A 14343-nucleotide genomic window follows, 5' to 3' on the forward strand; every position below is an offset into this window, starting at 1 on the left:
TGAATATAAAATCTTTAATAATACAGTAAACACAGAAGAAGCATACCTAAGTCAAGTTGCCATATTTCCGTACGACTTTTTTTTGGTTCTTGCCTGAGCATTTTCACGTGGGCAGTTATGCCAATGGACAAATACATTTTTTTCTATTTTGGAACAGCAATACTTATAACATACAAATATCTTAATTTAACGTTTTAGACTCTTATTTTGAAAAGGAAAAAAAACAAACAAAAAAAAAAAACGTACACGTTGTTTCTCCAGACCGTAACCTCCTGTGCCTGCACCCTGAGATCTACCTTAAAAGTTCTCAGACTTTGGGGGATTTCGGGACATTCGCGGGACGAACTCTCCTATGAAAAACAAGAGCCTACCAAAAAGCGCAGCATCTTTCATAATAAAAGTCATTCACATTCAAATACGAAGGCAGAATTCATGTTTACTGTGTTTCATAAAGGTGTACAGATACACAAATAAAAGCTAAAGCGAGAGACGGATTGTAATGAGAAGCATCTACACTGAAGATGTTCATGTTCCCGTGGCTCCGTACCTGTTCCTGTTCCAGCTGGCACTGGGCCTTTACTGGTTCTGTACTAGTTTCCAGCATTCATCGAGGAGTTCTTCCACTGGAGACTCGGGTTCGAGGGAGGCGACAGGGAAGCAGTGGGTGAGCTAGCCTGTACACGTGTGCTTAAATACACACGTTTGTGCATGTGTGTGTGTGTGTCTGTGTGTGTGCGCGCGTGCACGCACAGATCAAAGCTAACCGGGTACAAAACACTTTAGTACGGCAACAGTCAAAGCCCCTAGTGGAGGGAGAAGAAACAGCCCTGACACCAAGAAGAGCTTAAAGCAGAGTCCTAATAAGGCTGTGTGGAGCTCCGAGAATCTCTCTGCACTGCTAAGGACATCGAGGACGTCAGGATGGAGACAAGGGTCCATCGAGACGACTCCACGACCCCGGGAACCGAATCCTTATAGCATAGCACATGCAATATTAATTGCATTAATTTTTTGTGTCTTTATACATTTTTTTTTTATATATTTTTGTATTTCAAGATCACAGGAAAAAAAAAGAACATACAATTAAAAACTCTGGCATAATACCATGTCCTTTAACCACCAGCTGGGGGCGCTCCGCTGTGCTTCTCAGTATTGCGGAGGGGGGAGAGGGTCCTGTGGCGGTTTCTCGACCCCCACACTTATCGCTGATTCATACGCAAAACCTGTACGATAAAATGGTTTTCAGCATGGTGGACGAGGACGGAGACGGAGCGAGTCAGCGTTGATTCATTATAAATATATATATAGATATAGTTCTTCATCTTAAATAAAAAATACGGATCCTGTTTTTTTTTTATCCTGTGCCCTTCCAGGACGGCTCTTGACAGAATGGCAGTATTTGGATTTCCGGATGCGATCAGCAGCCCTTCAGTGTTGCAGTGCTGTGGAAGAAACAGAAGAGGCCGGTAAATTGTCACCAAGCACACTAAAGTCCAACAGCCTGTCCCTCCTCCACCCCTTTTCGGTATGGAGCCAAAAGGAGTTAGGATGATTGGTCTGGGCTACGGGCCCAATATGATATGCTTTCATGGGTCTCAGACTCTACAGCGCCACCCCTGCCCGGGGAGGACCGACCCCACTCCACCATTCCAGCTGGAGACCCTCAACAGGCAAGAGAGGTGTAAAGCTCAGGTCCGGAAAGTAAAAATCCAGACCATGATTTTGTTCCAGCCAACCAGTTGAGTATTGAATCAGTCACAGAACACGCAACTGGTTGGTTGGAACAAAATCATGGTCTGGATTTTTACTTTCTGGACCTGAACTTTCCACCTCTGGGCTGCAGAGCTTCTCCTGATGCATTAATCATACAGAAGAGAGTCCATCTCAAAGGACATTCCCTGGCAGAAACGTCTTTCGCTGCAGCTTATGTTTGCCTTGTCATTCCACAGAAAATGCCATCGAATCCCACGGATTGAGGGCTGGAATCAAAGACTTATGATACTTAAAGATTACATTTTAAAAATGAACACCCAGAGAAAACAGACCCCGAAAGCACGAAAAATCCAGTGAGCACATTTGCCGACGTCGGCTAAAACCATCACACACACTGTATATATACAGAAGGTCACATCTGTATTTCTGCACGATCCGGCAAAAACCTAAAACCGTGAAAAGTCAAGGAGCCCACCACCTCCCCCCTCCCCCCCCCCCCCCAAAAAAAACCCACCTCCCACAATTAAAAGGTTTACAAAAAACAGCCCCTTGTCCATCTGCATGTACAGTGGCCACCTTCCCTCCAATGAAACGCCACTCATTTCCCAAGGGGGGGGGGGGGGGGGGGGGGCTTTCTATAACTATTCGCAGGACGTTTTTTCTGAAACCCAAGCGGCACCCGGCAATGAGACTGTGGCCTCTCTCTTCCTCCATGTGAAAGAGATGAACACACACGCACATAATCCTTTATCAGCTTATTTTCTTCATTTATACATCGCCGTAATTTGCTGCCTCGGCGTTTTTTTACGCTCCACGGAACTCGGGAAAACAAAAAGGCAAATTATTTCGGTTGTGGAGAACGAGCGCTACTCGCCAGATGTTGGCATTTCCTTGGCAACCATTAAAAAGAGCGGTGGGGGGGAGGGCTGGCGGGTAATGGAGTCACTGCAGGACAGGTATTTATATATTCTTGAATAACAATCCCCTTGGGTTGTGTTAATCGCCTCCTGTCAGGCGTTCAAGTTTTAAATTTAGAAATTTAAATGTTATATTTAACAGGTATATCCAAGATCAAGAAAAGGTCAGATCTGCTTTAAAATGCAGGTGAATCTCAGATAAAGCACAAGGAAAACTCTACGACAGTCAAATGAATGATAAATCATTAATGCTGACGCAAAATCGCCAAGCCCACTAAGCGGATCGTTTGACCGGAAAACATCACTAAAGCCCCAAAAGTACTTGTTAAACTTCAGTGTCTGCTGTGCTAAAAGATCTGCTGAAAACCACTGCTGGTGACTGACTTGATGCAAGACTAAGCGTCACCCGTTTTAAATCAGTACAGGTCATGATGGGTAGGGGGATTTTATTTCACAATATATCCAATAAAAAAAAAATGCGTCATCTTCCGACGTGAAATTCGTGGAATGACATGGGCAGGAGGCGAAACATTACAAGCGTATGGAATCTCTGTACGCGTTTCAGACGAGGTTTGGCTACAGTGGGCTAGACATGACTAACAGTAGTTAAGGTGGGAGCCATCTCCTGGCCGCTTGTGCAAATGCAAAACCAGAAGAACCCCCCCCCCACACACACACACACACACCAACCCCTCAGCCAGCCACAGCTCCGATGGAAGCCTCACTATCGTTGGCAACTGCGCCAAAGCCTTCAATTTTAGCTCTTCTGAATTCCAGAATTTATTTCTCTCATGCGCCCTCCCACACACTTCGAAAAAGGTCAGACATCACACCAGTTCCTTCCTAAATGAGCAGGGGTTTCCGAAAACGGCTGGTCGACGCCCCTCTACCCGCCGAGAGAAATCCCTTTACGACCAGTACAATTACAGCCCTGCCGCTGACCCCGTTTCATGTGCTAATACGTCATAACGAGTTTTATGGAGCGAGGAAATCCTCCTCGACCCGACAGCCGTCGTATAAAATTAATGCACTGTGATGGCCCCCCCAACGCCACAGGCCAAGCCAGACACAGGAGAACTTCTGCCTCCCAAGTGATCATAGAAAACGTCTCACTCCGTTAGATGCATGCACTCAGAGGAGCAAAGGTTCTCCTGTTCACCATCCAGCAGCAGTTAGCTAATTAAATACAGGCCTTGCCGCGAGAAAACGTGTTTCAAATTGCAGTGGTCAAATTCCGTCTCCCTTAAAGTAAGTTCTCATCGAATAGGAGCACTAGATCAGTTCGCGTCTTTCAAACAGCGTGATTTAGCCAGGTTTATTTAGCCACGGAGCTAGTTAACTAGACATCATGGAGCACAGAGGTAATTTAATGTTTACCGTTCTTTTAGCTTGTGTTTAGATGGATGAAAGGCGGTGCAATCACTCAAAAGCTTCAGGAGAGCAGAGCACTGACACGTTTAACCTGTGATCTATCAGCAACAATGGGACCATCACGCCTAAAGCACTTCTAGATATCCACATAAGCTAAAAATGTTAAAATACATGGTATGAAACACACACAGTGCATTGCAACGCTTTTATGCAACACTGCTTCGAGCCGTACTTGTGCAAGCTCCTCATCTCCCATTAGATAAACACACATCCCTAAACGGTTTGCGTGTGAAGTTCGGCCTCTGAGACACAGCTCCTCAAGCTGATCAAAATCTGCACAAAACTCCCACCCACGTTTATGCTGCGAGGTGATTTCTCAAAGATAATTTTTACAAGTGTTCATGATATTCAAAATATTATACCTTGCCTCACACATGAAATCATTTCCCGCTTACACCGAACATGTCAGAAGCAGACAGAGAAGCGGCACTATACCGGATCATATATCCACACAAACACATCCCTGTAGATTAATGGTACACGATCATGTGCACATTACAGGGCAATTACGTAAAAACGCTGTGAAATTCCGATATTGAAACCAATTAGAAGTTTGGTAAGCATACATGCACATTACCAAGATTAATTTGACTTTGACCAGGAATGCAACAGTTCTTTTAACAGACAGAAACGCTGTGTTAAATCCCACACAAACACACCAGTAATCTTCATCACATTGCTCAATCCATCATGAAGAACCCAAAGTATCAGAAGTTCATCTCTCATCTCCTCACTACTCACATCAGTCTCTGTCCATGTAGATCAGGGATGGGTCATCGTTCATCTAGCACCATTGACTGCACTATTATCTTATACATTTTGTTTTACATTTTATTTACAGACCAATACAGCGTAATACAGACCCCCAATGATTGTACTGCTCTATGTCAGGACCGAACCCGCAACCTTCGCATTACGAGACTGACACTCTACAGACTGTGTCAAAAGGGGATTTAACCAGGAAGCGCTTTCAGGTAAACTGGGTTATGCAAAACATCGACGAAGGCCGTCAGGACATGAAACAAGATCACACCTCCCTCCTCTCCCTGTAGGATTACGGCAATTTAAACTAACAATTTAATTGGATTAATTATCCATATAATTAGCCTATTAATTAACCGGCTAATTAGAATATTCACATTTGTTTAAACTGACATCTCAAGTGGTGACCCCCCCAGGTAGCACTGCGCTATACCGCGCTATTCTGCGCTCCTGAAAGTGAGGAAATCGAGGCACCAGAGAAACACACTGCCCTCGCTTGGGTTATTGATGCACTATACTGCAAACCTCAGCCCCCCTGCATACGCTCCACAAGCTCAAAGGGCGAGCGCCACCCCCTGCCAACTACCGAAGAATTACTGATGGGCTCACTGGTCTGACGTTAGTAATGGCATATATTTACACGACCATGCCACCGTTTTTTTTAATGTTAACTTATTCTTTAGATAGATAGATAGATAGATAGATAGATAGATAGAAACTTTATTAATCCCTTTAGTTAATCATTGCTCTCGCAACAGAGAAAAAGAAAGATCGCCCAGATAACTCGGACGCCAGCGGAAGCTCAACTCCGGACGGCTTTCTCCAGATATGTAAACAGAGAGGAAGCAAAGTCTAGAGCAGTGTTTCTCAAACTGATCCTCGGGGAACCAACCGCAAGTTGGATGGGAGCAATAATGTGTACCGTCTATGGGTCCCGAAGACCCGGCTGGGAAACACTGCTCTAGAAAACCACAGTGTGCCTGCCCCCCCCAACCCTACAGGCCACCCCATCAAGTGACTGACAGAGAAATGGAGATTCTACCTCTGGGGCTTGATGCGGATGCGTGGGGGTAGGGGGTTGGTGCGCCTGGGGCCGCCCCCACCGCCTCCGCCGACACCCCGGCGCGTGAAGTGGACCTTCTGGTGGGCGTCCCGCAGCGAGGAGGCACGTGTGGTCTTGGCCTCAGCATCGCCGCCCACCGTGTCCCGCTGCTGCCGCTGCGCCTTGGCCATCTTGAGCACTTCCCGGGCCTTCGAGTGGTCCACGTTCTTGCTCTGCAGCACCTTCTTGGCACTCAGCTGCACCCGGGAGTTGTTGGCCGCCGCCGTAGTCGTCGTCGTCTTCACCACCTTGCCGGTCTTGGCCTGTCCGACTGCGGGTGCATGCCGTTTGGACCCGTCGGCGCCCCGTCCTCTGTCCTCGGAGCGGGGCCGCTTGCTAAGGGGCCCCTCGTTCTTCCGCCGCTTCGCATCCTCCCCCCGGTAGTCAGCCCCGGGACCCCTCCTAAGCTCTCGCTTGTCCCCCACCACAGCCCCCTTGCACTTGTCGCACAGGACCTGCCGCGGCCGCAGCTTTATGGCGTTCATGATGGACGTGGGCTCCTCACGGTAGAGTCGCCGTTTTGGCCGCTTGATCTTGCGGGGTGGGGGCTGAGGTATCGACTGGTTGTACGTGTCCCTGATAAACAAAGGCGGGGGATAGGGGACCCCTTCCTGGAACAAGGGGGGAGGCTTTGAGGTCCATAGGCTCGGGGTGGGATCCGACAGGGCGGGGCTTTGGTCAGGCTCCTTCGGTGAGGCGGGGAAATCCTGATCTTCACTCTTCTCCGTCTCTGGCTGGAATGACTCGTTCCGTAGCTGCATAGATTCTGATTTATCCCTGTGCTCCCGCTTGGGAAATACCGTGACTGGGATTCCATAAGGTCCAAATCTGGAGGAAGAAAGCAAAAGTTATCAGGGGAAAAAAGCAAAAAAAAAAAAAAAAAAAAAACAATCCAGAAGGAAAAGCTAAACAAAAATCACAAAAAAGATTGATCAACGTCACACTTCTCACTGTCAATCTCATGAATTCTATCAAAATGCACAAATTGTATACATCCAATTGCATTTACCCAATATATCTGAGGAGGATATTCCTTAAGATTAAGATTCTGTGAAGTTCAGTCATCAGAAAACCCCAGAAAGATCCAAGATAGCCACACTGTGCCATTTTTCAAAACGACATCACGTTGAAGCCCTGAAAGCCGAAGCCAGGAGAAACAGACGCACGTAATCCGATTAGCAAAATCCTCTATCAAAAAAATTGTACCTAATTGTTCAGTTGAGCTACGCAGGTTTATAAAATCTGCACTGCTCCAATTATTTTGAGACATTCAGCTCAGAGCTCGTTTGTACAACATCTGCAATCGCTTTCGATAACACGAAGAGCAAATATTTGAATTTTGAAAACAAATCTGAACTTTCGCCGAGCCTTTACCTTGTGACATGTGACTGCGTGAGGCGGGGTCACGTACTCGGGGAGCTGCCCAGGTCACAGATCATTTAAAACACCTAAAAAGCACCCACCCCCGGAAGCACTAAAGAACCCCACAGCGTTTTATTTGATTCGTGGATCCACATCCCTCAGGTTAAGTGCAGCCCACGGGCAGCTCCATGGGTACCACAGGGGCTCTTCCCGTCCACCGATGGTGGGCACATGCCTGCGCTTACGTCCACAAAATTGCCGAACTGTTTGCTAGTTGCCCATATATATTGAATATTGGATCTTGCACTATGGTCGTGTGAAACTAACACAATAATAAAACCAAAATACGTGTAAAAGATGCGAAATCACGCTATCATCGCACGGCATTATAAAGAATTATTCAAATCTTTATCACATAGTCAGATCTCCCCAAAACAAGAGATAATACATTTAAGCCAAGAAAATGAATAAAATAGTGTGCATATCATTGATCCTACCATTTTCAAACCAGCCAGTAGTGATTTTTTTTTAACAGTCAGGAAAACAGATCCGGCATACTGCCAGCATTTTTTCTTCTCTCTTTCAATGTCAACGGCAAGATGTCCACAGGAAATCAGCTTACAAATCCCGAAATTCATTTCATTTGCTAATCAGGATGCATTATTTATGAATGACTTGTTTTTAAAATCACCACAAATCATTTTGCGCAACAACCGCTCTTTTACCGAAGGGAGAGTCCAGTACAATAGCTGATTGTTTCTTTATCGGCTTAAACAGAACTGCATCACACTGACCTCCAACCTCACATTTGTAGCGTTTTACTCTCTGTTTCCTTGCAGGCCGTATACTGGCTGAGCCGGCGAATCGCGAGCAGTGAAGTAATGCGCCCCCTACAGGGCAAAGTAAGCTGGCGACCGCAAAGTGCCTTTTGCTCATTGGCCAGACCAAGAACTGCATCTGAGTAAGCACCAATTACAAAATCTCCTCACATAATACACTATTTCCTTAGATTACGGTCGAGGGACAGTAAGAAGGAATAACGAGTTTTTAATATTAATAAAATGAAATAAGCTCATTAAATATGCACAAGATGGCTGTGATTGACAATGAACAACATTACAATTTGGTTGTGTGGTGCAGTGTAGGGAGATACACCGCACAAGTACTGATAGGGAGGATAACATTTAGGTGAGTAACTTCTCCTTGATGCCCCCCGCCTCCCCCCCCCGCCTGCCTCATCACAGCCGCAGGGACATTAGGTGAAAGGAGAAGCCTACTTTCCTGAGACCAAGCAACTGAATTATACATCACAGGACTAGAGAAGAAACAGCAAACAATATCTGGAGGAAGAAGAGTGGGGGGGGAAATCAAAGTGAGAATTTTAAGACAAATTATTAAGAGGACGCCCACCAGACCTACTCTTCAGGAACATTCTGGGGGAAAAAAAAACGAATGAATAAACAAAACATGAAACATATGCTGTCAGTCATCTCGGCGATGGGAAGCGGGCGAGGACGTCCAATCCGCAATTACGAAGGCTTTGTAGTTACGGTACTAAAATGTCCAAAATTGCAAGCAACGTAAACAAAAAAATAAGGGTAAATGAGGTGGGATGAAAGCAACTCACTGCTCCACTCGCACGGCCCGGTCCGGGGATAGGCCTCGCTGAAAATTCAGACGTGCCGGCATGAAAACGGCGTGATTGTGCGGAACACAAGAAAGGGGGAGAGAGAGAGCTTTGAGTTGTGTGTGAATCATTGTGGCATCAGCCACTTGAAGGGTACCACATTTCCTGCGTCGAACCCCAACGCTCGCATTTATAGCGTGAGTCAGCTTTAGGTCACCCAGTTCGGAGGGGGGGGATTTGCGTAAAAATGCAATGCTTTTTAGCTGAAAGGGGTCTTAAACGGCATAAGATTTGGCTTTAGCAGCATGTAAGTATTAAGGTTTTCTCCCAGCCCTAAAGAATTTGAGTTTAAGAAATGAAACGTACTAGTATGAAAACGGGTACATTAGAACATATTGGCTTTCACCTGTCACATCTGGCTGTCCTCTTACATACAGAGGGGAGACTGAAGCACGAGGTTAGCCGTGCACCCGGCACACTGGGAGCATTTCGGGGGGGGGGGGGGGGGGGGATTAAGGACTTGCTTTGAGGCTCAGTGGAAACGGAGCTACTTTGCAGAGGAGGGGATTCGAGCCAGCAAACTTCCAACCACAGGCACAGAAGCCAAACCTTACAGGCAGGTGACCGGTCCTCTTTTGAAGGGCAAAAGGATGTTATTGGTCCGTCCGGAAAACACGCTAGTACAGGGAAACCGGGAAAATCCGTAGAAAGCTCATTTTCACCACAGAATGCATCATCGGATGGGGTGACACATCGAGAGTAATGCTAAACACACATGCATTTCAGACACTTTACAAATTAATCTAAATGTACCTAAAACGTAGCGGGAACTGTCTCACTGGCAAAAGGTACAAAAGAAATTCTCATAGGTGAATCATTTTTTTCCTTCACAAAAAACACACTGATATTTAACGACTAGAATCTACCAGCAATCTAATGCAAACAATTCAAAGCTGAAAACCAATCTCACATCTGGAGACTCAAAAGTTCCGCAGTCTTGTAGCTTTTCAAAACATTAAGAGCGCCACTTCTATGGAACTGACTGACTGAATTACCGAGGCGTGTCCCTTTCTTGCATCACAAATGCATCGTCTGAAAAATAGTACGGAGGAGCATGACGCTGTCAAAATAAAATTACATTTGAAATCTTTCCCCAATTGCAGTTGCTTATCTTTCATAACAGTCGTTACAAACTTCAGACGGGAAAAACAAACAATTATTGGAGCCTGCAGATATACTTTTGATACTTTTAAAAGCAATTGTTGACCAAATGTTCTTCTTAGCAACTAAACTTAGCCAAAGTGACAGCATGCAAACCGCAATTCAGTCAAAACAAAAACTGATACTGTAGGTCTGCGTCCAAAAGTTAAACGTTCTGGTGTCGAATGACACGGTCCGTGCCAAGGAGTGAAAAAAACGAGGAGAGCTGGAGAATGAGGCGTCAAAAATATTTTTAGGAGTGGGGAAAAAAAATAACCTTTGGGATGCAAATTCTGTCTAGTCACACCAGATGTTCATAACCACTCTTTGAAAATGAATATGCGACTTAGCCTAGATATGGTTCCAGAGAAGCTTTAACAAACAGTACATAAACACACACATACTATACACTCCAGAATTCAATGAGGTTTATAATTGGTGAATGGCACTGAAGCACACCAAGCAATCAACACAACTACTTCCGTACGTCAGTCCTCAAATACCTAATATTACCAACTGCGGATGACGACGCTCAGTCCCTGTCAGTGGCCTTCAGTAAATTTCGCACTAAATGAATTCATCCTAAAAGCAACAATAGACCCAATCTCGGACAGAACACGCTGTTCCCTGCCTCTTCCTCGTATACAATGAACCATTGAAATGACACGACTCCTTAAACGACTAAAAACCCCAGCAGATATTCATTAATATCAGGTGGACAGGCGAGGATAGGCACAGCTCAACCGTCAACAAGAAAAGGAAATGCAAGATATTACGATTTGTTAAACACGCAGCGAGGAAATAAACAAGAATGCGTGTGAAAGACTCGGCTAAGCTTCGTCGGAAAAACAATAGCTTTGTTACTCATATGTTACCACTCGAGAATGACTATTCAAAGTACAGGCTTCTGTTTATACAAGCATGGCGTAGCACAGACAGAAAAATAAATTAGCAATGCAATAGTAATAAAAGTGCTCAACAAGACCAAGGCAATGAAGCAGAATGTCAAATTAGGCTACACACACAGTATAGGCACGTGGGACACCTTTATAACACAGGAAGATCTTTAAATGGGGACTTTAAGCCAAAATCGATTCAGGCTTATTTACTTGGATTGTATAACTGCGACACACATTGGCATCAAATTACTTTTTCTTTTGGGGGGGGTAGGGGTAGTCTCTGCAGAACTGTCAGCAGGAATATAACAAATATTAATGATGTGGTAAATATTCACTGCTGTTAGGGGTCAGCAGCAGACCCAAAGCCTCAAACCCATCAGCGGCCGGTGCACAGTGACCCCCGAGCCGCGGACACACCCAGCCTGACCAGCTCTGAACAGCCAGGGAGACACGCGTCTATCTGCCCGGGTTCCTATTAGGTCGCATTACCTGCAGGCAGATAACTACTGATTCACTTTAACTAGGGGGGCATCGATCTCAGGACCTTCATCGCGGGAGGGTAAACCAGATGGGGGATCGGAGTTTAACTACTTTCGTGGCTTTTTTACACACACATACACACATTATATATAAGTAAGTGGGTTAACTAGTTGCGGGAACTAGTCCCCCCGTGCCTTTACCTCTTCGAAAGGTCCATGAGGACCCCGGAGAAAAGCTTCTCCCCCAGCTGGAAGGACACCACCAGGGCGTCGTCGATGATGTGGTCCAGCGAGACCCGCACCTCGGAGCCCGGGATCAGCTGCGTTATGGACGCCGCGCACGGAACCGCGGGCTTCACGTCGCACTCGGCCGGTTCGTCCGGCGTCCGGGACTGCAGGTGAGCGTCCGCCAGTCCGGACGCAGCGCAGTCCCGCCCGGCGAGAGCGTCGCAGGGGTACGCGGGACATCTTTCCATGTCCTCCGCTATAATGTCTTTCTCGGCCTCGGTGGACTCGAGGTTGTCAGTTTGCTCCACGACCGACTGGGACTCGCTTCGGTCCGAGGGGTGAGGACACTTCGGCGCCGCATCCTGGAGGAGTCGCGACCCCGGTCCGGTTTCGAGCCAAAGTCCAGTCGTGGCTCCTTCGCGCTCAATCGCGCCCGGTTCTGTGGCGTCGGGTTCGGGCAGCACGGAGCCGACGGTCACAGTTTCCGCAGGTCCGGTCTCCATCACCGGGGGATGGGCGGGATGAGAGTGCAGGGAGACGGCGGGCGGTTCGGCGCCGGCTCGGAAAGCGGGCTGGAAGCAGCTGCGGGGCTCGCCCGGGCTCACCTCGCCGGGAGCCTTCGCACTTGGCAAAAACTCCGCAGTCAAGTTTCCGCCGTCGCGTCCGGGCTCCGTCAAGCCGTGACATGTCGGGGCCGCCTCGGACTCACTTTCCCCGGGGTACCCGGTTCCGACGTGCCCCGGTAAAGTCGTGCGGGCTTTTCCCGCGGCTTCCGAGTCCGGCCTGTCCCGCTTCTCACTACCAGCCGGGCATTCCCAAGCTGCATCCCCATCCTCGACCAGGGCCGCGGCGCCCGTCACTGACGTGCGCTCTTCCGCCCGACCGGCTTCGGCCTCGATGCTCTGAGCAGCTGGCTCCGGTTCGAGCTCCGATCCGTCCCCCACTGCTGATGGTGCCCCAGCAGCTCTTGGCTCCGCAGCCACGGCCGCCATTTTCTTTACGGTTTGCAACACTAGCGCAGCTTAGCCTCCTCTTGCTGATAAGACATAGGTCCGCCCCCCACATGCCACGGACACTTGGTATTGGATAAGAAATCAGAAGCTCGCTGTTGTGTGGTTCAACCTCCTGTCAATTAGCAAGATTCCTTATAAAAGTCCTTTTAATTGGCTAGGTTTGTTGTCAATTAACTTCAACGTTGTTTGTTCTGTAGAGGGCGCCACTAAGATCTTGGTTATATTACCTATTCGAATAACAGAAACTTTTCACCCAGAAGTAATAAAGAGAAATGTTTAGGTTTATGGGGATCACGGTGCATTTAGCGTCATTTATTGTTTTTTTCCTCATTTATAGCTGATAATTAAGTTGCTAATTTAACCTAAAGCAATACTCTGACTGGTCAACAATATATGCGAGATATAACGAAGAATCACTTATTTGGTGTGGTTTGATTATGAACATCATTTCAGTAAATGCTCTCAATATATCAAATTGCATCTCTTGCTTTGTTGAGCATGTGTGATTTCAGCTGACTGGGGATGAATCAGCCGATGTTGACAGCGCTATATGCACTGTTGTGAAGTTGTGGTCTAAAATATCGCAAATGTTCTTTAAACTAGCTCTGAGTTTATTTTGCCGGAAAATCATTGATTGTGCATGTTCAGGGATACATGTACTGTGCTGAGGGATGTCATTTCAATGAAAGAAGGAATGTCAGATTATCGTATTAACTGAGCCCAATAATTATTGTAGGATTGTGAGGAAAAATGCTTAGATATTTCATATCTTCCCTTATCACAGTACCATACAAAAGCTTCCAGAGTGTCGGACACCATTGACTGAAATTATTCACACCTTAAAATATCTCTATCCGTATTCCTCCATTGAATTCAGAATGTATTCACTAATGAGGTTTCTAAGCACTTTTGTAAGTCGCTCTGGCTAAGGGCGTCTGCCAAATGCTGTAAATGCAAGTGTATATGTGCAATTTTACACGTAGAGTTGTAATACATTGAGAAAGCCTCTGATCTAGAGGGACTGGGCAAAGTCTATGTGAAACCTTGGCGAGCACTAATAAAAAGAGCCATACGGTGGCGCTGTGTGCACAATTATCCATAAGTTTAAGGACGACAAAACAGTTTTTTGGTTACCATCTACTTTTGTTATTGCAACTTCCGCTGAGAATTCCATGTCACTACACAAAGTGACTTAATATCCATAATGAAGTTCTTAAGCTTTCTATAACATATATTCACACAAAAGTTTTATGAATAGTATTACTGTATATACTACATCGTACTTATAGGCTACTTAATTATTTCAAGTCCTTCCTAATACAGACTTGCTTCACTCGGCCACTCGCTTCGCATTTTTGAGAATAAAGTAGCTCTACATTTTGTTAACCCAAGTTGAATATATTTTGGAATTTTAGGGGGGGTGTCCCAGTTAGCAAGATATTCCCCTCCTTCCTAAAAATGGACGAGTCTCTGGTGACGCAACCCCCCCCCCTCCCCCCGTGATCGTGTCTCCTTTCCAAACCCCCCCAGGTAAAAGAAAAAGAAAAAAAAGGGCCATCCGTGGAACACCAAATGCACTCTCTCTCCTTCCCCCCCCCCAACCCCATCTC

At 46.4% G+C, this 14343-nt stretch overlaps 1 protein-coding gene across 1 annotated transcript; it reads right to left on the minus strand.

The window, feature by feature from the left end:
* Positions 1–12795, minus strand: LOC125720114 (PWWP domain-containing protein 2A-like). The gene is made up of 3 exons (XM_048995224.1): positions 11694–12795; positions 5866–6753; positions 1–1442 (listed from the first exon to the last, which is right to left on the minus strand). The coding sequence occupies exons 1-3, from the start codon at positions 12710–12712 to the stop codon at positions 1418–1420; spliced, it is 1932 nt and encodes a 643-aa protein (XP_048851181.1). The 5' UTR covers positions 12713–12795; the 3' UTR covers positions 1–1417.
* Positions 12796–14343: the final 1548 nt, after the last annotated feature.

Source organism: Brienomyrus brachyistius, chromosome 24 (assembly GCF_023856365.1).
Source record: "Brienomyrus brachyistius isolate T26 chromosome 24, BBRACH_0.4, whole genome shotgun sequence".
Lineage (NCBI taxonomy): Eukaryota > Metazoa > Chordata > Actinopteri > Osteoglossiformes > Mormyridae > Brienomyrus > Brienomyrus brachyistius.

What these genes read in the sequence shown, in the direction of transcription:
- LOC125720114 (XM_048995224.1), bottom strand. Translation starts at nt 12,712, where the DNA reads ATGGCGGCCGTGGCTGCGGAGCCAAGAGCTGCTGGGGCACCATCAGCA. An exon ending in CTCATGGACCTTTCGAAGAG is followed by an intron (nt 6,754 to 11,693) that starts GTAAAGGCACGG and finishes TTCTTCCTCCAG; the next exon opens with ATTTGGACCTTATGGAATCC. An exon ending in ATCCGCATCAAGCCCCAGAG is followed by an intron (nt 1,443 to 5,865) that starts GTAGAATCTCCA and finishes TTTCTTCCACAG; the next exon opens with CACTGCAACACTGAAGGGCT.